The sequence below is a fragment of the Arthrobotrys flagrans genome, assembly GCF_004000055.1.
Source record: "Arthrobotrys flagrans strain CBS H-5679 chromosome Unknown unitig_3, whole genome shotgun sequence".
NCBI lineage: Eukaryota > Fungi > Ascomycota > Orbiliomycetes > Orbiliales > Orbiliaceae > Arthrobotrys > Arthrobotrys flagrans.
This window is the reverse complement of record NW_027137547.1, coordinates 2,826,503-2,849,045: the sequence shown is the minus strand read 5'-3', so window position 1 is coordinate 2,849,045 and position 22,543 is coordinate 2,826,503. Positions and strand designations below refer to the sequence as shown.

The following is a 22,543-nucleotide window of genomic DNA, read 5'->3' as shown; positions in this document are numbered from 1 at the left end:
CACTATTCACGTAGCGCCTCCTCCCAGTCCATCGTGAAAGTAATGGTAAGAGGAGACGGTAATGATACATACATGGAATCTCCTGGTATTAATATCATAATGCAAGCAATAGACAGCAGACCCCCCACCAGAAACGCCTTCATGCTTTTATGCCTTATGTAAACGCCATAGTCTAGAAGAAATGCCCCCGCTAACATTGGATACAAAAAGAAAAAGGCAACAAAGAATTTGCCCATGAAAACGCAGAAAGAAATTGTGAAAATTCGGAAAGGGGACGTCAAAGGAAGCACAGAGAAGATTGAAATGGAATGTCAAGCAAATTCTGAACAGCAGCCCCAGACGACCGACGTTTAAAACTCAGAATCGCTAACATCCATGACGCTCGGGTCTGGCTCCCCTCGACGGGTGCCCCGAGCACCCCCGCCGACTCTGTTTCGCTTGGCAGTGCCGGCGTTGCGCCCAGAGGCGACTTGCACCGACGAGCTGGGATCGCTAGGCAAGGGACTCTGGAACTTATCTTCGCCAAGCAACTTGTCAAAGTCCTTGTCGGTGGGGACGATGGCACTGCCATCTGGGAGATAGTAGGTCGGCTCGAAGGGCTCGTCGGCCGACTTCAACAGAGCCTGTTCGAGAAGCTCAGTCGCAACAGGGTCCTGCGGAACGAGGGAGAGCGCCTATTAAAGCCCGGTTAGCTTTCATGTTTGCCTTCGTCAGAAAAGGGGAAACCAACCTCATGGAGATGCCCGATGGCATCTCTAGTCTTGCCCTCCATTAGACAGCACAGCCCCATAGAGCATCGGATGTTGGCTTCGTTGCCACCAATCCTAATCGCATGGGTGAACTCCTCAATGGCTTCACCATATCTACCAAGTCGTCGATAAGCGTGACCCAAGTTCGTGCGGAACTGAACGTAGGTCTTTGGATCCCCTCCGATCTCATCGGCAAGCTTGATCCCGTTAAGAAACATCTTGACAGCCTCGTGAAGATGTTCGTTGTGATAGAAGACGACCCCAAGTTCATTCATGAGCAAGGGGTCGGTTTTGCAGAGACCCCAGGCAATTTGAAGGTATTCATCCGCAAGGGTGATGTTGTTAAGTTGCAGATGTTGCATCCCAAGGAACATCTGGGGGAGGTGGGTCCCCTGGAAGAGCTTAGCAGCGGCAGAATACGCAGAAATCGCTTGGTCGTGTTCACCCTCGGCAGCGAAGGTGTGGGCGAATCCAATCCATGCTGGTCCGAACGAAGGGTCCATGACGGAGGCTTTGGAAAAAAACCTACGAGCATCGGCCAATCGGTCTATGAGCATGTAGTAGGCACCAATCGCGACATATGTAACAGGTTCTTCGCGATGGTTGTCGGCGAGATCATGGGACATGAGAAACAGCTCATTCTTCTTTCCCAGTTCGAAAAGACATGCTATGTAGACCGGGTAGAGTTTGAAGTTGTACTTGTCCTTCGCCAAAAGTTCCTTGACAAGCTTGAGCGATTCTTCAAAGCGACACTGTGTGTAGAGCAGCTCGGCCTTGGCCAGGACAATATCATGGTTGCCCGCCAGTGGGTACTGAGTTGAAAGCAATGCGATGGCATCATCGAATTTTGAGCTGTTTCTATACTTGCTCAGCCGAGTGGTGTACAATGCTTTCAAGAACTGAGTGGTAGCTTCGCCCTGTGCACCGCCAACGCTGGCAGCCATCGAGTCAAAGTCGATCTCTGAAATAAATTCCCATTCCTCCTCGGGGCTGAGGAGGTTGTTGCGCATTAGCGTGTCGAAGGCTTCGAAGCATCTGATGTCAATCTTGACGGCGGTTTTGTAAGCTTCCTTGGCTTTGTCGTAGGCACCTTGCTTCGTATAGATCACTCCACGGAGGTAACACATGGCTGCCTCATATTTCTCCTCATTAGCCCGAGACGTCCCACGCTTTCTAAGATTATGAGGGTTCGAGATGATGGGACTCTCATCGCCCAGTGTCTGGAGCGCTTCTTCGTATTTGTTCTGTTTGATCTGCGAAAGCGCGTAGAGGTATTTGCATGGCGCCGACTTCTGGATCAAGCCAGTCCCGTCGAGGAAAGCCTGGGCTCGTGTGTATTGGCCAGTAGAAAAATGGATTTGAGCCAAAAAGAAAGCGTCGTTGGGGTCATCTTTAGGAGATTTTTGAGTTAGCCAAAGCTGATTGTAATCACCTACGAACCTCATCTCCAGAGGCTAGCACGAATTGAAGGATTTGTAAGGAATACTCAACTAGTCAACGCGAGCAGCTTATCGCCTATGAAAATTGCCGAGTCGTATTGGTGTTTATTGACCGCGTCTTGACGCCATTCACGGAGAAACTTCTCCATGATAGCTCCCTCAATGGCCAGTGCGGACTCCTGCTTCTCTGGCTCGTTTGGTTGGAATTCGGGTTCGGATTGCGACGCTATCGGAACCTCGATGCCGAATGATTCTCCGAATGTTTCCGTGCAATCTGATGGTATGGTGGTGAGATCTTCGATCTCCTCGTCTTCGAGATCTTCTATCTCTTGGTCTTCAAGATGTTCTATCTCTTCCTCTTTGAGGCCTTGTATCTCCTCGTCTTCGGATTCCGGTTCCGGTTCTTTGAGTTTAGGTTTTGGTGCTTTCAACACAAGAGGAGTCAATTGCGTTCCACCTCTGCTACGTAGGGAGTATCTGGGATGAGGAGGCGGTAGAGGAATAGGTGATCGTTTTTTGACAGGGTCGCCGTGTGGGGAAGGTTGATCTTCTTCTCGAGTGTCGCTGGTGTTGAGAGTAGCGCGTCGACGACGACGAGTTTTGATGGTGTTGGTTTCAGTTTCGGAGCCAGAGAGGTTCTCAAGATCCTCCTCGGTAGCTGGTGTGTCGACTTTCTTCTTCGAAAGTGACTTCTTGCGAGCTGAGGCAATGGGTTGCCCGCGGCCGCTTCCACGACGCCTACGAGCTGACGAAACTATCGTGAGAGCGTGGTAAGAGCTGCCGTTTAAAATGACGATGTGAGAACGATGATGAAGTCAAGGTAATGACGAGCTTGATGTTTGCGAGGATGGTGATGAGGATGATTGCGATGATGAGATGGTGTATGTGGAGGTGAAGGTGGAGGTTGAATGTGGGGGGAGGTGACGAGAAGAGAAGAGCAGCTGCCTTGGAGCTTGGGAGCTGTCGACGTTGGCAATGTTTTTCTGGTTGCCGCGTTGCACACAATCAGAATAAACAAACGCACAACAACCGACCGACCAACGTCATCACCAAGTAGACAGTCTCCCCTTTGCAACAAACATCATCACATCGCCAGCTATCGAATACATCTACAGCTTCACCCAAGAAGGATTCTGCAGCAGCTACAATCCGATTGATATCAACGTTGCCGGAACAGTGAGCTAGCTGCGGCTATACCCTCTCGCAATGAATGGCGACGACCCTTTCATCCAAGTCCAGCAGTGTGTGTCCTGTTCCATGTTCCCAGCCATCTATCCCTCGCATCCAACCTTTGCTAATGCGATATCTCGACTACTGTCAGGGACGTAACTGCGCTTTTACAAACCACCCGCCAACTATTCTCCTCCTACCTGCGAATCCGTTCCTTGACATCCAGTCGCACGTCTCCTGAACTCACTTCTGCCCACTCGGAGCTCGAAGGCGCCTTAGCAGACCTCGAAATCGACCTCGAGGATCTCCGTCTTGCCGTCTCAGAAGGCGAGCGGGACCCGTACCGTTTCGGCCTCGAAGTTGAAGCAGTCGCCAAGCGTCGAAAATGGCTTCGAGAAGTAGAAGGAGAGTTGAGCGATATCAAGGAGGAGCTGGGGAAGGAAGCTGCGATCATGGCCGGTTCCGCAAAGGGACGACAACCTACCACCGTAATATCTTCATACGATGATGATAACGGAAGTAGAGCGGGCGACGACTCTTACACCCAGTTCGAACAACTGCATCAGCAGGAATTAATGCGGAATCAAGACGACCAGTTGGAAAGTGTCTACAGAACTGTGGGGAATCTACGAATGCAGGCGAATGATATGAGTCGAGAGCTTGAGGAGCAAGCCGTCATACTCGACGAGACGGATGCTATCGCTGAAAGGGTAGATGGGAGGTTGAAGAAAGGTATGAGGAACCTAACGGAGTTTGCAAGAGCTAACGAAGGTGAGTAATTATATTCATAAGCCTATCCTAATAGCACGATGAATGACTAACCACTATAATCTAGATAAATACTCGAGTTGCTGTATTGCAATATTGATATTTGTTCTCATTCTGTTGCTAGTCCTTCTCCTGGTATTATGATTTGTCAATTTTGCCTAGAATTATGCTTTTTCTTGGAGTTCATTGGTGTTCAGGCTAGGCGGGTTACACTGTTGATATAAAATACCTTGGATCTCCTGTTATCTTGCAAGATCTTATAAATGTCTAATGTATACACTACCATATTCCTCTGAACTTTCTCTTCGTCGGAGATTCCTTAATAGGCGGTGCTTTCGATCGCCTCCGGATACTTCAAATCCCCCTGCCGCCTCGTCTCATCCATAACCTCCATCACCGCCACCGTCTCCTTCCACGGCATGACATCACACTCCAATTTCCCGTCTCTAATCGCCCTCGCGCACCCATCCGCTTGCCAATACATTGCCCCACCCTCATCCTTCTTCTCAACCCACTCCCCAGCACCTCCATCCTCCTTCCTCAAAATAACCCTATACTTCAACGGCCTATACGCCGGATGCGCAACTTGAATCTCCCCTTTCGTACCATAGATCCTAATCGCCGGCCCACCAGTCCCCTCCCCATCCACATCCTGTCCAACCCTAAAACTAGTCATCGCAATTCCCGTCGACTTTTCAAATTGACATACAACGGTAGTGGTCTCATCGCACCCGGTACCGCCATACTTCTGAATGTGTCCCACCACCTTGGGAGTCTTCGGATTCTCATCCAAATGGTACAGAATCTGGAAAACCCAGGTAAGCGAGTACACCCCCAAATCCAACAATGCACCGCCGGCAAGGTCCATATTAACCATTCTATTCTCCGGCGGGAATGCAGTTTCGACTTCATTTAGCAGTGATAGATCTGACAGCACCCGCTTAACTTCTCCGATCTTACCGGACTTGACTAATTCCCTGACTTCGACGCTCAACGGGAAGAAACGAGTCCACACTGCTTCCATGATGAATAGGTTCTTTTGCTTCGCAACATCGAATAAAATCTTTGCCTGTTCGGCATTGACAGTAAATGGCTTTTCGCAAAGAACATGTTTTCCAGCGTTTAATGCGAGAAGGACGTGTAGGAAATGGTGAGAATGTGGGGTTGCAACATAGATAATATCAACGTTTGGGTCGTTGACAAGAGATTCGTAAGTTCCATGGGCGGCAGCAGTTCCCGCTGGAACGCCGCAGTCTGCGAGGAACTTTTCAGCGCGGGGAACAGAAGAGGAAGTTCCAGCGGCGACCACTGTGTGCTTGATATCCCCAGCGCCACGGTTTGCAGGGTCGAGAAGGAGGTCCTTTGTGAAGACTGGGAGTTTGTTAGATTATGCATTTACTACCTAGAGTTATGCATCGGGAGAGATGCGTTGGGGACGTGGTATATTGGAGCGAGCTCCTTCGACGGTATTCGTACCAGATGCAATCCATCCGCAGCCTAATTCGGAGCTTGATCAGTACGGTTCTTCGACATCGTTGTGGATTTTCTTTCACCAGCTTACCTAGGATACCCCACTTGAGCTCGTACGGTGAAGCCATCTCGAAAGGTTTCGCGCGTAAGTATCAATTATGGAATTTCGAATAGAGTCGACTCTATCAAAAAGTCGTGATGTCGATGGCTTTAAATTTATACAGTTTACAGAAAGAGATATATCGATATCAAAAAAATACTATTACATTAGGGAAAGTGGACAATTTATATCAATCGATAATCCTCTTCCCACAGATAACAAGTAAACTTGAACGTATTGATTATTCAGCCTAAACCCTGTCTTGGTCCCCATGATTTACTGTTTCGTCTACAGTCTATACGATCATGAGATCCGAACTACCCGATATTAATCCGAGCGCTGTATAGAATAGATGCAAAAGACCCACGCAACATTGTACCAAGATCTGGAGCTAGCTCTATCGCATATTACAACATCTTCAACACATATATTACAGTCCGAACTATGCATGCATGAAATAAATGGAATCCAATCCTTAGTTATAGACTGGCATCATATTCTAATATTAATATTATTTCATGCATGTCCAATACCCTTTGCAACCAATCCATTAGTCACTCTCTCCCAGCAATTCAAAATCATCATCATCCCCAGCCTTCCTCGACACCCCCTCGTGCTGATGACCCTGCATAAACCTCTCCATCAGCTTTTGCAACCTCTCGTCCCTTGCCGCCGTCTCCCTTTCCTCTTTTTTACTACCCTCGCTCTCCCCTTCATCCTCATTTGCCTCTCCTTCGCTCTCACTTTCGCTTTCAAACTCTTCCCCAAACTCATCCACCAACTCATCAACCTCCACCTCCGCATCCCCCTCCTCCGTTTCCACAATATCCATCTTATCACCTTCACCAGCGGTCCCTCCTTCCGTCTCGTCCGGACTTGTAGTATACATTATCTGTTTCCTTGGCGGCAAAGTCCCCGGTGCAGCCGAATCCGGCTCTTTCAATATCGCCTCAAAGACTTTATCATTTATTCTCTTCCCGGCAATTAATGCTGACAATTTCCTCCTCATGATATATTTTATTTTAAAGTGACGATTATTCGGAAACCAGCCGTCGATATTCTGTATTTTAAAATCATTAGTATTGTCACAACCATAATAGAAAGCGGGGGAGAATTGACTGACATCGCAAACGTCCCTTGCCTCGCACTTCTCAATATCCGCCAATTCCGCCAACAACGGATCCTTCAAGTCGCAAAACTGCCAAATCTTTCCATCGAGAATGACGGTCTCCCCGTCAAACAGATGGCCTTTATTCTGACTAAATTTTACATCTCCGTTAGCGCTCGCCCCGCAGAACAGGAGCCTTTCTTCTCACCTAGAATCCCTCATGGGCTTAACCGTGTGTACTTTAAACGCCACAACCTGATACTTCGCAAACTCTTTACTCTTCCTCGGATCGACCCCAAACTTCACATACGTATCCCTCCAAGGCCCACTCCTCCAATAATAAGCAACATGCGGATACGCCCACTTCAACTGCTGCCACAAACTACTAGGCATATTATTCATCAACCCCCGCCTCGTCCATATCGGTCTCTCCTCGAACAGTTCTTCAAGTTTTTTCAGACAATCCACGAACACCCCAGGACCTTTCGGACGTTTCAACCGTCCCGCTTGAGGAACGGTATCGGAATTCCAATTTCCGTATTGCGTTTGGGTTTGGACGCGTGCTCCAGCATTGATGAAGACGGGTTCGCCGTTTATGTCTGTGTCGACTTTTATAGCGGGGTTTTGACGGAAACCGTAGACGAATGGGTAGTTTATGTGGGTGAAGCGCGGTGGGCGCATGATTTCTGCGTTTGCATCGGCGGTGATTTTGTCGGTCATTCGGAAGCGTTTGAGGGCTTGCACTATAACCCAATAACCATTAAAACCAGCGTCAGATGCTAAAATTAAAACAAAGGAACATACGGTCCAACTCCATCAGATTCTCCTCCACATTTCTGGCCCACTCCGAACTCCGTGTATTCCACTGATAATCCGCCATATCTCTAAACCGGATCGCGTGGTCTACCCAACCTACAACCTCAGATGTAAATTTCCCATTTAAACTCTTCAAGATTTTGGGAATATCTTGTTCCTCACCGGGAGCAGGTCTAGGATTGGGACCTTTCCCTTTAGGAACCGTTATTTTGAGAACCATAGCTCGGGTCCTTGCTGGTTTCCCTTGAATTGGAGGAGCCAGTGCGTCGCCGGGCCTAAACCGTAGTTCGAGACCGTTAGGCTCTGATATGTTTTCCGGGTTTGGTTTGAATGCCTATGGATGTTGTTTAGTATAAATAGACTCCGTACGGACAAAAAGGGAACGTAGCAACCTGTGCAACAGCCTTCCCACCGCCCAGCATCCTAACTGCCCGGTCTGTATTCAAAACCACAGCCGGGTGCTCCACCGCCAATAACTGTCGGTCTGGAATTTCATACCAAGTCGCCTCGGACGGCGGAGGCCTAGGTCGATCATACTCGTCTTCTAGGACGTACGGGGATTGCGACATCTTGTTTATCACGTCCCCAGGTTCAGACCTTCTCAATGTCCAGGTCCGGCGAGACAAATCTTGATATATTTGTTGCCAGGCGTTGTATTTTTTCTGGAAAAAAATCTCGAGCGACGAAGCCCGGGTTCGAACCAGCAAACCGGGAGCTTTCAGGCAAGGTAAACGGCGCGGCAACCAGTAAAAGACAATCTCTAGTGAAGCCTAAAATAGCGCCCCTGACGTAGATTCCTAGCGGTAATATTATGTCGGTAGTCGATGCTCTACAAGCCGTCTCCAAACAGCTACAAATCATGAACGTGCAGGTAGACGCTTTAAATTCTCTTAAACCTCATACAACACAAATACGCTGTTACATTTTTACCCTATCTTCTATTAAAAATATTTTCTACCCCACCTTCCCCGCTAGTGGAGCTCATGGAAGCCACCATGCACCATCATCACCATTTCCTAAAAAAAAAGTTGATGAAGGAAAATGCAAAAAAATGTTTATAAGTGGAGCAGCTAGGAATCGAACCAAGGACCTTTTCTATGCGAAAGAAACGTTATACCACTAAACCACAGCCCCGATCTAATAGTGAGCGTTTGACAAGGGCTCTGCCCATTTTAACGCTTGAGATCAATTTCTTCTACATGTGTATTTAAAACTCTCAACACACAACACATTTGTTTGTCTGTAAATTCCAACACTTTGCAACGCATTTTGTTTGAGACCTCACAAGCACTCATTTAAAGCCGTTGCTATCGACATCTACTCTCGAATACATAATCTGAAAAATACCCACGCCCCGTCCATTCACAAACACATTCCGCTCCGACCAAATACTTATTTTCTCGCGACCGTCAATTTCATCATAAAATACCCAGCTGGACCCTCATAACCCTCAACACCGAGATCCTATTTTTGATCATTGAAAACTTGGAAAATACGGACCTCTGTAATCTCTTAACGACATGCAAGTCGATACACCCAAACGGTTGTGGCGGACTTTGAATTTTAATCGACATGGAGTCACCTCCTACCAACCCCACCAATGGTTTCGCCTCCTCGCCTTGTGTCCAGCGAATAGTACGACTCCGCCGTTAGAACTCGGCTGACATCATACAAAAAAACATAACTATCGACGGCAGAGAGTTGTTTCACCATTATAATCTCAAGCAGAGAATCGTGGAGAACATTCGGGCAGGAACATTGAATATTGTTCTGCTCCGCTCCCCTGTAGAAAACACTAATAAGTAATGCCGATACCTCGAAGTACGTACGTCTACATGTATGCCGATGACTGTGAGGTGTTAGAGTCTAAAGTCCTATCTACTAACATGCCTACTTGACTATAATTATGCCCGACCGCTTTAGCGTGCGCGGCAGGGATGCGATAAGAACGGGGCTGCACGACCCTCAAAGCGACAGTGAGTCAGACATTCCCATGGTATAGTCTTAACAACGTCCTACCGGAAACGAGGTTGGCTTTCTAATTCATTCTTATCATGACGAACATTCATTCCTAAGACAATACATATTTTTTTGAAACAATATGTTATATTTAAGTAATCAGACTTGAGGTTAGTCTCGTAAGCTAGTTAGTGTTTTGAAGGGGCTACGAAGGTGAGCTTGATTAAGAACCACCCGGATTGAAAAAAAATACGACCCTACGTGCTGTCTGTCTCGCAAGCAGTCGGGTAAATGTGCGGCGTAAGCCGCCATAGCTGGTGCAACAAAAGACAGAATCACGCCAAGTCTCACGCAATTAATGAAGCCAGTCCTATAGCAGAAGTAGAAGGGTGGTTTGAATGTCCAGGACTCACATGAGACCTTTTGGGGACCGATCAGGGAAGACGGCTCATGAAGCGTATGATGTGATTTTTACTTAGAGAGACCGATTCTTCGAAGATATATATATATTGAACTTACCTAAAACTGACCTGACACCAAATCTCGACGTTGAGTGAGGGAGCCAGCCTACATATACCGAGAAAGGAAAACAACGGATGAACACTTTTATGCTGCAGCTTTATGAAACTTTTCATTTTTAGACATGATGGGTTTGTCTCGTGCCCAGACCTATTCTGAATATGATACGATATCGGTAAATGCTTTTTTGTTTTTACAAAAGTAAAATTTTAAGGATAGCTAAGTATCCCCCGTCATAGGATGGTTCGTAGAAATGAAGCACACCGCAGTAAGTGTCAATTGATCAACCGTAGAACGGTATATTTCGTAGACCAAGACCTTATTCACGAATAGAGAGTCAATAACCACCAATACCAAATAATCCATTTGTAGATACTAGCAAGTTAGCAAGGCCTAATATAAACCCTTCCCCGATTCTTATCCCCTCCTGTATCACCGGTACTACCCACTTTCTTCCTTAGCAAGTACTACCGAAGTCAGTACTTGATCCCGATACTAAAGTATAGATATATCTCTCGAAACCTGAAAAAAAGGAAGTATCCATATATTCATCACAAAAAAAGTATATATAAGAAATCCTGAACTTCAAAGTTAGACATCGAAAAAGGAAAGATAACAAAGAGATAAATATAAAAAATTGTAAACACCTCTCCTAATTCAACAAAGCAACCTGTCAACAGCCACACATAAATTTGCCAAGGTCAAGAAGAGGAAGACTCACTCGAATCCTACCTAAATCCCAATTCCAAGTCCCTCCAACCAATTCAATATGGGAAATAGGAAAGAAGATGAATATAAAGAGAGAGGGAGAGAAAAAAGGTGAACACATCACGCACTTCATTTCATTACTACATCTCGTTGTTTTTTTAAAAAAAAAAAAAAAGAAGAAAAACATCTACCTCCTGCTCCCTCCAAATCCCTTCCTTCGTACATGTAGTTTTTTTCTCTTTTCGCCACAAAAAAAGGGATCGGTTACAACAATAAATTTCAAAAAGGAGATGGAAGTTTGTGCGTGTGCGTGTGCGTTCGCGTTTCGCTAGAGTTATCAACCAAGGTCCAAGAAATATAAACAACAGAAAGGAACCAAAAAGGATGATACGAAAGGTGAAGGCAACAGGAGGTGCTAAAACATCTGGAAGAGAGTAGGAATCGTCAAGTAGAAGAGGGGTGTCGAAAAAGGAAGAGAGGGAGAAGAATGGTCGCCATCCAAAAAAGAGTAACATGTCGAACCGTCGCTACGAAACAGAACTCCATGGATGGGGCAGAGGGTACGCGGGATCGAGGACGAATGGAGAACAAAAGAAAAAGAAAAAAAAGAACAAGTACAGCATTATCAATAATAGCTGAGATGTTGGTCCCCCATAAAAAAAAAAAGAGATTATCGTGAAAGAGACGCAGAAAGGAGTCACTCGTGAAAGTAGCAAGAAGGAGGTCTAGTGGCGCGGGCAATCGGACGGGCAAAAAGACAAGCAAGGAAATGACAAAGCTGGCGGTGGTCATCAACACTCAATGGACTACGCTTCATGGGTGAGACCCTACCCGGACAATTCCCGTTAGCCAACAATCTCCCCACCTGCAGAGATCGTTCCACCTACCATATGCGGTGCCCAAGCTCTCCCATTGGGATTGCCATTGAGCTCCCCATTCGCATCTTCGTGTGTGATGACCATGGGCGAAGCAGGTCTCGGGAGTGGAACTCCAGGCCGGCGCTTCTTCGCATTGTCTTCCAGCGCCTTCCATCGACCCTGACGCTCCGCAGCACGGGCTTCCGCGCCTTCTTGATGCGCAGCATACTCTGCCGAGCACTCGTCGAAAAGCGCGGGGTTGATCTCCATAAACAGCTTCATCGCATTATAAACGAGGCCGTGAATGGTCCTATAGAAAATTAGAACGTACTACTGTACCCGGGAAGGGTACTACATACCTATTCCAGTGGCCTTTTGAGTTCTCATAGAGCGGCGCGAACATGATTGGGAGAATGACTTCGACATTGTCACTAACCAAATTGCAGAAGTATTCGTTGTTCCAAAAGTAAAGCGCTCTCTCAGCGACCTACAGCTCGCATTAGTGAACCGTTCGCCTTCGGAGGATCTAATCAATACAAACCTGGAAGTGGGGGCTGGCAACGGACTTGGCCAGTTGGTGAAACAGCGGCTCTTGGACTTTAGCGAATTCGGCGGGGTCCATAACCTCAAAAATGTCCTCAACTTCGTTTAGGAACATTACCTCCTTCGTGCTGTTAACTTTGGGCCAATATCGCAACAATCCCAACACAACCTATCCTCGAGTCAGTATAGATACTTTTACTACAGAAAGCGGAGGGGAAAACAAACCTCCTCTGTAAGAGCGGCATCTTTCTCTAGGAATTGAACAATACAATACGCCAATTGTGGGTGGTACATGCTCAAGCTCTTCGCCTTGTGCAGTGGCAGAAGAACCCTTGTCAAGAACAACTTGTGCTCCTCCTTAAGAGGCAGGGCGAATCCGTTGATAATAGATCCGAGGATTTCTAGCAGCTCCGCTATGCCATTGAATCGTTCGGTCTCGTATACGAACTGGAAGAACACATTGTTAATGGATCGCCGAATGAAAGACCTGAGATTCAAGAATTTGCCGTATATCCTGTGGAGAGTTGTCTTGAGGAAATCACGCTCTCGAGGGTCCTCGCTATCAAACAGTTCAAGGAGTTGCAAGACAAAGCCATGGTCAATATATTGCTTAGCGATATTGGTATTGAAGTCTTGGCTTTCGATGAACCGTAGGAAAAACTCGTAGACGACTTGGATGTGTGGCCAGGCAACTTCAAGGACAGGTTCGTCTTCCTCAGGATCGAACGCGTCTCCGACAGGATTGACCGGTGGCGGGATAGGTCGGAAAAGATTCTTAGCGAACATCTCGACGACCTTGGGATACATCGGTTCCGAAATGACTTGTCTGTTGTTAGCGACATAGTCTAGTAACTCGTGGAGGGCGAGTCGTTTGATTTCCTTCGACTTCATATCGGCGGCGGCATCGTTAAAGTCGAATATGACGTTACACTGGTCTAGTTTCTGCAGGAATAGCTCTTGTCGACGAGCAGGGGGTACCTCTGAAGCGGGGTATTAGCATACACATCTTCCGTCTATAAACTCTGACGGCAGCAGCTACCATACCATGAAACCCGTGTAACTTCTCAAGCTCTCGTTTCTCGGAAACATCAAAGCGAGAAGAGTGCTGCCTTTTAGGTGTCTTAACACCCTCGGGGAATGTGACGTCTTTCGGGGTAGTCTGCAAGCCGATAGGATAGTTGACCTTGGATCCTGCCTTGGGCGGTTGCAGATCACCAGGCATTGTCTCTGCAGCGCCGGGAGGAGGTGGATGCTATATCACAGCCAACAATCAGCTACCAAAGTCCTCCCACCATAAAACCTTAAATATACCCGAGACGGAAGAGAAACCACCTACAGGAGCACTGCTAGGGCTGATGACTACATGTGGCGCTAGCATTCTGCTGGACATCGGAGAAGCATTTTGCTGAGTGTGCGATCCGAGAGAAGAGGTCGACGAATTGGCTGACCCAGCGAGGGGGTTGCTAGCTGATGAGCCGGCATTTGGAGCAGGCGGCAAGGAATTGGAGGCGAGAACGCTCTTCTCCGACTTCTTCTCCGCCTTTTCTTCTTTCTTCGACGGAGAATCTGATGAGTCCTTCTTCTTAGAGGAGGAGGTCTTAGACTCTTTACCCCGAAGCTATAATATCGCCAAAGCGCGGGGAAACACGCGCCCAAAAAGTCAGCCCATTTTAAGCTCTGAGACAAATGCAACTAACTGAGAAAACCTGGCCTGAGCATGGACTTCGCGAGTAAAAAGCCGTGAAGTATGCTGAGGAGAAGCAAGTGAATAATAAGGAAACGCGACTGAATGTTGGAAGAGGGACGGAGAGAAGGGAGGTGTAGCGAAGGACGGCCTACTCTTTGCTTGAATCTGTTCATGTTGAGCATTGGGACCGTTGTCTATCGGAACTGTTTCTAGATAAATCCCCAGAGAGGGTTATGATAAACGAAACGGACTAAGGCCGGCGAGCAGCAGAGGAGAGCTGTAACTGGTTTTGCCGATTGTTTCGAGGGAGTGTACGGTGTGACGTGATTCCAAAAGGGGTCGAGAGAGGAAAGGAGGGGGGGTTGGTGACTGTCGGAGATGTTGGTGGCCTCCAGGAGATGTACCGCTGGCCAGAGGAGCGGGAATGCCCAATTGAAAGCACGTTCGGTCGACGAGATGTAGGAGGAGATGGTGGATGGATGGATTGGTTGGGATGAACCGGTGGGACCTGTAACTTCCGGAGGAAAAGGAGTCCCGGGGATGGATGGGATGGTTATCTCTTTTGGTTGTTGAAGGTGATACTCTGTGTATTTGTGCCTGTGTCTATTGCGGGGAGGTCTGCAGAATAAGAGGAAGAAGCTCACTGGCTCTGCGAACCTGCAAGCAGCAGCTGGCTGGCCTGTTCTTGTTCTTGTTCTTCTTGTTCTCTCTCCTGTTCCCTCGCTGGCTGACTGGCCTGGGCTGGCTGGCTGGCTGGCTGACTGGAAAGGGAGAAAGTACCAAAGCGTCAGTTAGGAAAGCTAAGCAGCACAGACAAGCAACCAATCAATGGCCGATGATGCTGGAACCGAGAGAGTCCGTGACTTTGAGCTGATTTGAAGCTGAAGCCGAAAGTAAGGTAGGCTTAGGCAGGTATACAGGAGATGGCGATGGTGGATGTATATTCGAGGAGAGCGTGGTTGATGGAGAGAGACGAGAGGCCCTGCTGGGAAGAGAGAGAGCGAGAGGAGAGCGAGAGGACGAGAGAGACCACACAACAACCCGTGGATTGGTGTTGCCAGGTATTCTACACAGCTATTACCAGACCCTCATATCATAACTATCATATCGTACCATACAATCTTCAATACCACAAAGCATGGAGCATAAGCTATAAGGGGCACTTCCCGCGATCCAAACAAAAATCATTGAAAACATCACTGGCCCTGGCCTGGCCCTTCCACTCCACCCCGGCAGGTCCCAGACAAGGGCCGCGTTTTATTGCAGGTCAGGCTGGCAAACGGGCGGCAACCGCCAGCCAAGCCGGACCAGCTTCGAGAAGCTAGAAGAATAGCCATCCACCGTGAGATAGAGACAGAAGCACTGTTCGACGCATGGATTGTGGCTGGATGGCATCGAATTCTAGAAGCCCGTTCGTTCATAAACCTGCAGGTACAGTATCCATATACATCCATATACATATACAAAGTACCGTTTATAATTACTCGGTAGTCTCGATGTAAGGTGCATTCGAGACACAATTACGTATGCGACTGTATATCCTCTTCCCAGCTTTGTGACGTACGTCCGATACGAGACCAATGAATATTGCGAAAAGAATGTTCGGATCGTAAGTGTTTTGTTTGCTCTTTTATTTATAAATTTCAAATGAATGATCATATGCATTCGATCAAAGCATGCTCGAATTCAATCATAAAATAACAACCGGTTGTGCTTAGTACTACGGAGTCAATTATAAAGAAAAAAAATCAAAAAGAAACGACGACATGATATAATAGTAGTACCTAGGAGGTAAATACCGAGGTAACCTACTCATCCGAAATCGCCGAAAACTTCTCCAAAATCGCCTGGTGCAACTTCTCATACTTCGCCGTAATAGCCTCCTCCCCATCATCCGGAATCTCGAACTTCATGCTCCTCAATCGATGCTGCAGATCTCCCGTGGCTTCCTTGATCTTATTCCACGCAACCCCGCTCGCAACCGCCTTCTGCGCCTCATCATGGAATCCCATCATATTCTTCATCATCCAGTTGCTCTTCCACATTGGACAGTACTGGTCATACTGGGAGTATCCGTTTTGTTGTAAGAAATCTTCCTTGACCAACGTAGCAATGTAAAGCGTAACCTTGTCGTTATCGGCAAGAGACTGTGCACCAACGAGCTGCACGACTTGTTCCAAATCTTCAGAGTCAGAAAGTAGCTTCTTGACCTGATCACGGTACTTGGGGAACTCTGGGAAGTGCTTCTCGTAGTACTTGTCCAGCGACTTCGTATACTTGCTGTAAGACAACCCAGTATTGACAGACGGGAAATCTACACCATCGGTTAGCATCGCGGTACCAAAAACATGGAGTGAAAGGAAAAACATACGCTTCCTCTGCGCCAAACGCTTATCCAACCCCCAAAACACCTGCACAATATTCAACGTCGACGCGGTAACCGGATCCGAAAAGTCACCACCAGGCGGACTAACAGCCCCAACAATCGAAACCGATCCAACCCGTCCAGGGCTTCCCAAACACCTAACCTTTCCAGCTCTCTCATAGAAACTAGCCAACTTCGCTCCCAAATACGCCGGGAAACCCTGATCAGCAGGCATCTCTCCCAACCGTCCAGAAAGTTCTCTGAGAGCCTCCGCCCATCTCGACGACGAATCCGCAATCATAGCCATATCCTTGCCCTGATCACGGAAATACTCCGCCAAAGTAATACCCGTATAAATCGACGCCTCACGTGCAGCTACAGGCATGTTAGACGTATTCGCCACCAAAGTCGTTCGCTTCATAATCTGCTCCCTCCGTCCCTTAATCTCAATCGACAACTCCGGGAAATCCTTCAAGACTTCTGCCATCTCATTCCCTCTCTCACCACAACCAACATAGATAATACCATCCGTATTCGAAAACTTACTTAACGACTGGCTAATAACTGTCTTGCCGCACCCGAAAGCACCAGGAATAGCCGTAGTACCACCCTGCACACTAGGAAACAGCGCGTCCAAAACTCTCTGTCCCGTGAAAAGCGGGTAATCCGCCTGTGATCTTTCAGCGACCGGTCGAGGAACACGCACAGGCCAAGTATGCATCATCGTAAAACTCTGCTTCTTCCCATCAAACTCCACTTCCAAAACCTTCTCTGCAACAGTGTAACTCCCCTTTTCGGCGATATAAGTGATCGTACCCCTAGCCCGAGGTGGAAGGAGGATTTGATGATCATTCATCAACGAGTTTTCGAACACAGTAGCATAGATATCGCCTCCGGTAATGTGATCGCCGACCTTTTTGTCGCCTGGCGTGAATTCCCAGGCCTTCTTACGATCAAGCGCGGTAATGTCGATACCACGGGGGATGTAGATACCCTGTGATTCGCGTTGAATTTCCTTGAGAGGACGTTGGATTCCGTCGTAGATGTTTTCCATGAGACCCGGACCCAATTCGACGGAGAGAGGCTTGCCGGTCCGTAGGACGGGGTCGCCGACGGTAACACCAGCTAGAAAGATGTTAGCCACCTGCACCCATTCGTATAAAGCTGTAGAGTACATACCAGTCTCCTCATAAACCTGAATAGTCGCCCTGTCCGCCTCTATCCTAATAACTTCACCCATCAAAGCATCATGTCCGACTCGAACCTATTCCCCGTCCAATAAGTATATCAGTCCCCATCATCTCGCACGCTTAGCCCCAGTATAGTGGAGCTCCAGAGAGACATACAAGCTCGTACATGGCACACCCGATCATATTCTCCGCAATAACGACCGGTCTGCACTCAAAACCTCATTAACATCCATTGCGACTACGAATCTCGGAGAGAGATGGAGCAAAAGGATATTGATATATACCCAGATATGGAGTAAATGGACCCTACAAAAATCACCGAACAGTCAGCATCAAAATCCTCTCCCTTAAAACCTCAGTTTGAAAAACACACCATATCGGTCCTCCGAATTCTCAGCGTCCCTCTTCGACTATTAATATCCAACCAAAGAATTCCACTATTAGCCCTTCCCTCTTTCCATAAGCATCATATCGAAAGCCATACCATTGTATCTATTCCGTAATGATAACGCCAGAAACTCCTCTATAGCCCTTTCTCTTCCAATAGCGTATATCAGGGGGGAAGCGGCGGGTAAAAATTCGGTATTAAGGTATTCGAGGGAGAGAGGAGTGGGAAAGTGGGATGTTGAATCTGGGAGAGCACAAACGTCACCTCTTCTCCGAGAGCTAGCTAGCTTTCGCGTTTACCAGGTGCCAACGCTGTCTTATCACAACACATATTATCACAACAGGGGGGTATCTCGAGATCGAGATCTGAATCTGGATACCCAGTGACGAGCGCATTCCCGGGGTCCTTCAACCGTCAATGTCACGGCCATTCTATTCTATTTTTATAAACCTTCGGGTTCGAAGCTGAAAGTTCTCACGTAGTATGGCTATATGCCCCCAGTCTATATCCCTGATTCGATTCAGGTACCCACGGTTGCGCAAAATGGATATACAATACAATCACTTCAAGACTGCACCAAAGTCTATTAACCAATATCGATTATTCTTCTGCCCCTTCAACCCCCCCAATATCCTTCTCTATACACAACCCCTCACCTCTCACCCCTTCTCGCTATCATAACACAAAGCCCGCCCAAACCTCAAAGCAAAAGCAAATGAAAAGAACCAGAGTATATCACACACTCACCGCCCCAATATTCAAGAGAAAACACCAAGGCCAGAAGAAAGCGTTCCTACCCCCAAGAGAGAAAAAGAAAGGGAAAACAACAACAGAAACAAGGATACAAGCAGATAAAAGAGGGAATGCCAAAGAGCAATCCGTTGTCGCTGACCAATGATTGGTGGAGGTTGTAGTCCCCAAAGTACCAAAAAGAACCCTATTGTATTGCTTTCATATATATTTGACCCGTAAGACCACCTACGCATCGATCATCTCGTCAAATAACGCCATCTCCTCTCTCTCCTTTCCCTTCAGCGAGTCACTAGCAACGGACCAACTATATTGCCATGTCATTAGCTTCAAGAACGCAACCGGCAACCTAAACCAAAGCACTTACACCCTCACAACTTTATCATCTCCCGCAGACGCAAACATTTGGGGGTTTGTAGGATTCCATGCCACACAGTTAACCGTACCGGTATGCCCCTCCAGGCTCTCCATCAACTGGCCATTATCCTTATGCCACACATAAATCAAGCAATCTATTCCGAATCAGTACATCATCCCTCTAAGGAGCCAACGACTCGGAATACCAACCTTCACTACCACTAACCACAAAATTCTCATCCGCGCCCCCAAAACAACTTTTAATCACAAATTTCCCTTGCTTGTGCCCTTTAAACGTCCTGACTTCCTCGTGATATTGCAGATCCACCATCTGGATCTGCTCGCTCCCGTGTCCCATATTTACGATAGCATACCTCGAGTCCTTCGTTACCGATATGCTCGTAAGTGGTGCTTTCATGTTTAAAACGCAGATTTCGTCTTTTTTCGGCGAAGTTAAATCGTAAATGTGAATTTTGTGTTCGGTACAGATCGATATCAGGCGGGCGCCGTCTGGAGTGATTACGATATCGTATATCCGGCTGCCCTGCCAGGTGTGTAATGGCTCTCCAGCGAGGTTCCAAAGGACAATCGACTTGTCGACGCTGCCGGTAGCGAATGTCTTGCCGTCGGGAGCCCAGGCACAACAAGTTACCGGCTCACTTTGTTTCGAGAGTGTATGCATACACTTTCCAGCCTATTTATTCCCGTTAGCATCGTGATACGCTCTATCTTAATCTTATATCGGCGGGCAAGCCTACCCGTGTATCCCAAAGCTTGGCCGTTCGATCGTTCGAACAAGTGACAATATATGTATCATCAGGTGACCAGGACACATAAGCGACGCCTCCCTCATGCGCCTTCATGTTCATTACTATCGACCATGTCTATAGCACTCGTCAGTTCATGATTTTTCCCCAACTATGGTCGGCATCCAACATACCCTAACGTCATATATTATCGCCGTTGTATCTTTCGATCCAGTTGCTAGCCGTTCCCCGTCATGCGAGAACGCCACCGTCCATACCTCATTCGTGTGATCTTCAAGTATCCTCATAGTATGCGAAGGAAATTGACTCCTGTCGCACTCGTGGTCTGTATATAAACTCGGCGAGTTTTCGGTATTGTGATAAAGGCAACGCGATATCTGGTGGTCCTTGACTTGTTGTAATAGTGTCGCTAGTCGATGTTCAGGTATTATCACGGATGGCGATATAGCGCTCGACAATTTATTCAACAGCCGGTTTCGCGAGGTTCCCTTCGCTCCATCCCAGTTCGCACGCTTTTGCAAATCTTCTGGTGACAACATCATCAGACTGTAAAACGCGTTAGTGCCTTCGAGATCGGAAAGAAAATGGTATTGATTCATACCTAGATAGGAAATGCAATTGCTCCATGTCATAATCCAAGGGTGTGAGTTCTGTCCGTAAGACCTGTAGTGCCCTCCCAAGCTGCTTGCTCTCAAGGAGCTCAAGGAACTTCTGTTGTCGTAGCAGAAACAATAGCCCCTATAAATTTTGTTAGGAAAACATCTCTCTACAGAGAACACCAGCTATATAACTCACATTCTTATCGGCATCATCCTGCAGCTCTAGGACATCAAGTAACTGCTCCACCTTGCCCCACTCACCGTTCTCTACAGCACCCCGAAAATGAGCTGCATCATCTGACTCTAAGGGAAATGTTGACTCCTGTTCCAGCTTCTGTGCCGAATCATGATACCCTAGATCATACAGACTCTGAATAATCAACCTCGTCACCTCTTCCCTATCGTGACCGAAATAATACCGCCCGGGACCGCCACTGACCCCGTTCTTGTCGGTCATCTTCCCACCCTTCCGGCTGCTATTACCGTTGGTAAGAGCAACCCCGTTAGACGAACTATTATCTATGTTCTCCGAATCATCCTCGAATCTCATTTTGGTTTGCAGAGCACTATCCGCCTCTCCGAGCAGTTGATTCCGGAGCAGGGATGAAGCGGAGGGACTTCGAGACCCGATCCTCCGTCGTTTATGACGGGACGGTCGAGAACGGGACTCCGGTCGACTGCTGCTGCGGCTGCTGGTGTGGTAGCTCTCCTCTACCGTGGACCCTCCCTCGCTTTCGGAGATGCCTATAGGAGTAGTACCTGACGGGCCAAGGGTTTGGGTATCGCTGTCGTCGTCGTCTGCCGAAAGAGAAATGTCGGAGAAAGGGCGTCGGCTCGCCAGATCTTCTTCTTTATAGGATGTGAAAGTCGAAACAAGTGATCGAACCCCCGCTTCAACTCTCGGAATTTGGTGGTTAGATAGTAGTTTGCAAAGGGTATAGGTGGAGAAGGAGTTCCTCGTTTACGACGGACAGGAGTCGTGACAGGTTTAGGTTAAAAGGTGAATCAAAAAGATAGCCAGACTGAATTTATAGTAGCAGTCACCGAAAAAATCGATTTGTATCGTCCCTGGTAAACCGTACGGAGAGGGGTTTCGAAAGAAAGCAGGATATGCTACGACAGAACTCCTTCGACGGGTCGGGTGATTGATATCGAGATACGATGACTAAAGTACGATAGCTACTTAGTTGAACAACTAATAGAGCACAATCTTCGGATTATGTCAAAGGGTATTCGAGAAAAGTCTGGACAGATCAAAAGGGTAAGGTTGGATCCACGATGTCAGGCGAAGCACATGTGAGAGTCGGTGGATCGGGTGCTTGCTATCTGATAGCTTTGTCTTGCTCTCGCTCTCGGCAGTGCAAGGTCCCAGGACCCTGGACTGCACTGATTAGTGTCGAGGCTGGTGAAGGATGAAGTAAGAGAGAAGCAAAAAGACGGATTCCTGGGTCTGGAGGGGAAAGGAATCGTCAGAGGATTACGAGTGGTGTTTTCGACAGGCGGACTTGCACTTGACTGACTTTCTAACAAGTGAGCTGTAGTGAGGAGCTGTGAGGAACCGACGTCGAAGCGTGTTGGCTGGGCGAGACCGTGCCAGCAAACAAATCCTGACAAGGATATCGGGATGTCGACTCGATTGCTGGGCACGAATACCCGACAGTCCAATTACAGCCTCGTCACTATCAAATCGATCTCAATATCAATTCATGTATCAAATCTTTAATATAGTCTCGAGCTTCCTCAACTAGGCCCTATCAAAACGGCGAGACTAATTTGGACTAATCGATCGGTGGCACATTTGCATAAAATCTATATACTCCTCCTAAACCACAGTCCTCAAGTACGAATATGTGGACGAGATCTATGCTGATTACATAATATCGATTCATTCCATTAGATGCAAAAACGTTGGGATTCGAAGCATTCATTGCCTTGAATGAATCCATGTCCGTTGGCGAGAAGCTAGCTCTGCCACCTACGCCTCGTTTCTATCAATCCTTAGACGCTTCTGGCAATCGACGGATATATTACTTTGGGTCATAGCTGAACACTCTAATTCTAAGCCGGACTTTCAAGCAGGCAGTTCCATGCCCACCTTGCCTCGATGTTCTAGAATTGTTTCCTAATTGAATCCTTCTATTGGTATCAAGGCATACGTTATTCAGCAACGTCGTATATGATTCGAATACAGGTATTATATCGATCCCGCCGGCCCGAGGCCGTAAGTCCATCGA

The 22,543-nt window shown here is 47.5% G+C and overlaps 7 protein-coding genes across 7 annotated transcripts; 1 reads left to right on the top strand and 6 right to left on the bottom strand.

Moving 5' to 3' along the window:
* Positions 1 to 350: 350 nt before the first annotated feature.
* DFL_002199 (uncharacterized protein) lies at positions 351 to 3,235 on the bottom strand (the record flags this gene model as incomplete). The annotated part of the gene is made up of 4 exons (XM_067630950.1): positions 351 to 674; positions 731 to 2,139; positions 2,241 to 2,965; positions 3,213 to 3,235. The coding sequence occupies 4 exons, from the start codon at positions 3,233 to 3,235 to the stop codon at positions 351 to 353; spliced, it is 2,481 nt and encodes an 826-aa protein (XP_067493543.1).
* A 159-nt stretch (positions 3,236 to 3,394) lies between these two features.
* On the top strand, positions 3,395 to 4,270 carry DFL_002198 (uncharacterized protein; the record flags this gene model as incomplete). The annotated part of the gene is made up of 3 exons (XM_067630949.1): positions 3,395 to 3,429; positions 3,510 to 4,129; positions 4,194 to 4,270. The coding sequence occupies 3 exons, from the start codon at positions 3,395 to 3,397 to the stop codon at positions 4,268 to 4,270; spliced, it is 732 nt and encodes a 243-aa protein (XP_067493542.1).
* Positions 4,271 to 4,445: 175 nt separating this feature from the next.
* On the bottom strand, positions 4,446 to 5,724 carry DFL_002197 (uncharacterized protein; the record flags this gene model as incomplete). Its single annotated transcript, XM_067630948.1, has 3 exons — positions 4,446 to 5,497; positions 5,603 to 5,623; positions 5,688 to 5,724. The coding sequence occupies 3 exons, from the start codon at positions 5,722 to 5,724 to the stop codon at positions 4,446 to 4,448; spliced, it is 1,110 nt and encodes a 369-aa protein (XP_067493541.1).
* Positions 5,725 to 6,246: 522 nt separating this feature from the next.
* DFL_002196 (uncharacterized protein) lies at positions 6,247 to 8,189 on the bottom strand (the record flags this gene model as incomplete). The annotated part of the gene is made up of 6 exons (XM_067630947.1): positions 6,247 to 6,756; positions 6,820 to 6,955; positions 7,013 to 7,547; positions 7,609 to 7,716; positions 7,783 to 7,954; positions 8,013 to 8,189. The coding sequence occupies 6 exons, from the start codon at positions 8,187 to 8,189 to the stop codon at positions 6,247 to 6,249; spliced, it is 1,638 nt and encodes a 545-aa protein (XP_067493540.1).
* A 3,423-nt stretch (positions 8,190 to 11,612) lies between these two features.
* Positions 11,613 to 14,066, bottom strand: DFL_002195 (uncharacterized protein; the record flags this gene model as incomplete). The annotated part of the gene is made up of 8 exons (XM_067630946.1): positions 11,613 to 11,633; positions 11,694 to 11,973; positions 12,023 to 12,150; positions 12,205 to 12,375; positions 12,432 to 13,186; positions 13,251 to 13,458; positions 13,543 to 13,824; positions 14,046 to 14,066. The coding sequence occupies 8 exons, from the start codon at positions 14,064 to 14,066 to the stop codon at positions 11,613 to 11,615; spliced, it is 1,866 nt and encodes a 621-aa protein (XP_067493539.1).
* A 1,635-nt stretch (positions 14,067 to 15,701) lies between these two features.
* Positions 15,702 to 17,935, bottom strand: DFL_002194 (uncharacterized protein; the record flags this gene model as incomplete). The annotated part of the gene is made up of 8 exons (XM_067630945.1): positions 15,702 to 16,207; positions 16,265 to 16,633; positions 16,805 to 17,383; positions 17,438 to 17,522; positions 17,605 to 17,653; positions 17,733 to 17,754; positions 17,822 to 17,858; positions 17,933 to 17,935. 8 exons carry the CDS (start codon positions 17,933 to 17,935, stop codon positions 15,702 to 15,704), a joined length of 1,650 nt encoding a protein of 549 aa, XP_067493538.1.
* Positions 17,936 to 18,814: 879 nt separating this feature from the next.
* On the bottom strand, positions 18,815 to 20,859 carry DFL_002193 (uncharacterized protein; the record flags this gene model as incomplete). Its single annotated transcript, XM_067630944.1, has 8 exons — positions 18,815 to 18,893; positions 18,954 to 19,098; positions 19,154 to 19,637; positions 19,702 to 19,827; positions 19,884 to 20,256; positions 20,312 to 20,448; positions 20,506 to 20,679; positions 20,749 to 20,859. 8 exons carry the CDS (start codon positions 20,857 to 20,859, stop codon positions 18,815 to 18,817), a joined length of 1,629 nt encoding a protein of 542 aa, XP_067493537.1.
* Between the last annotated feature and the right edge of the window lie 1,684 nt (positions 20,860 to 22,543).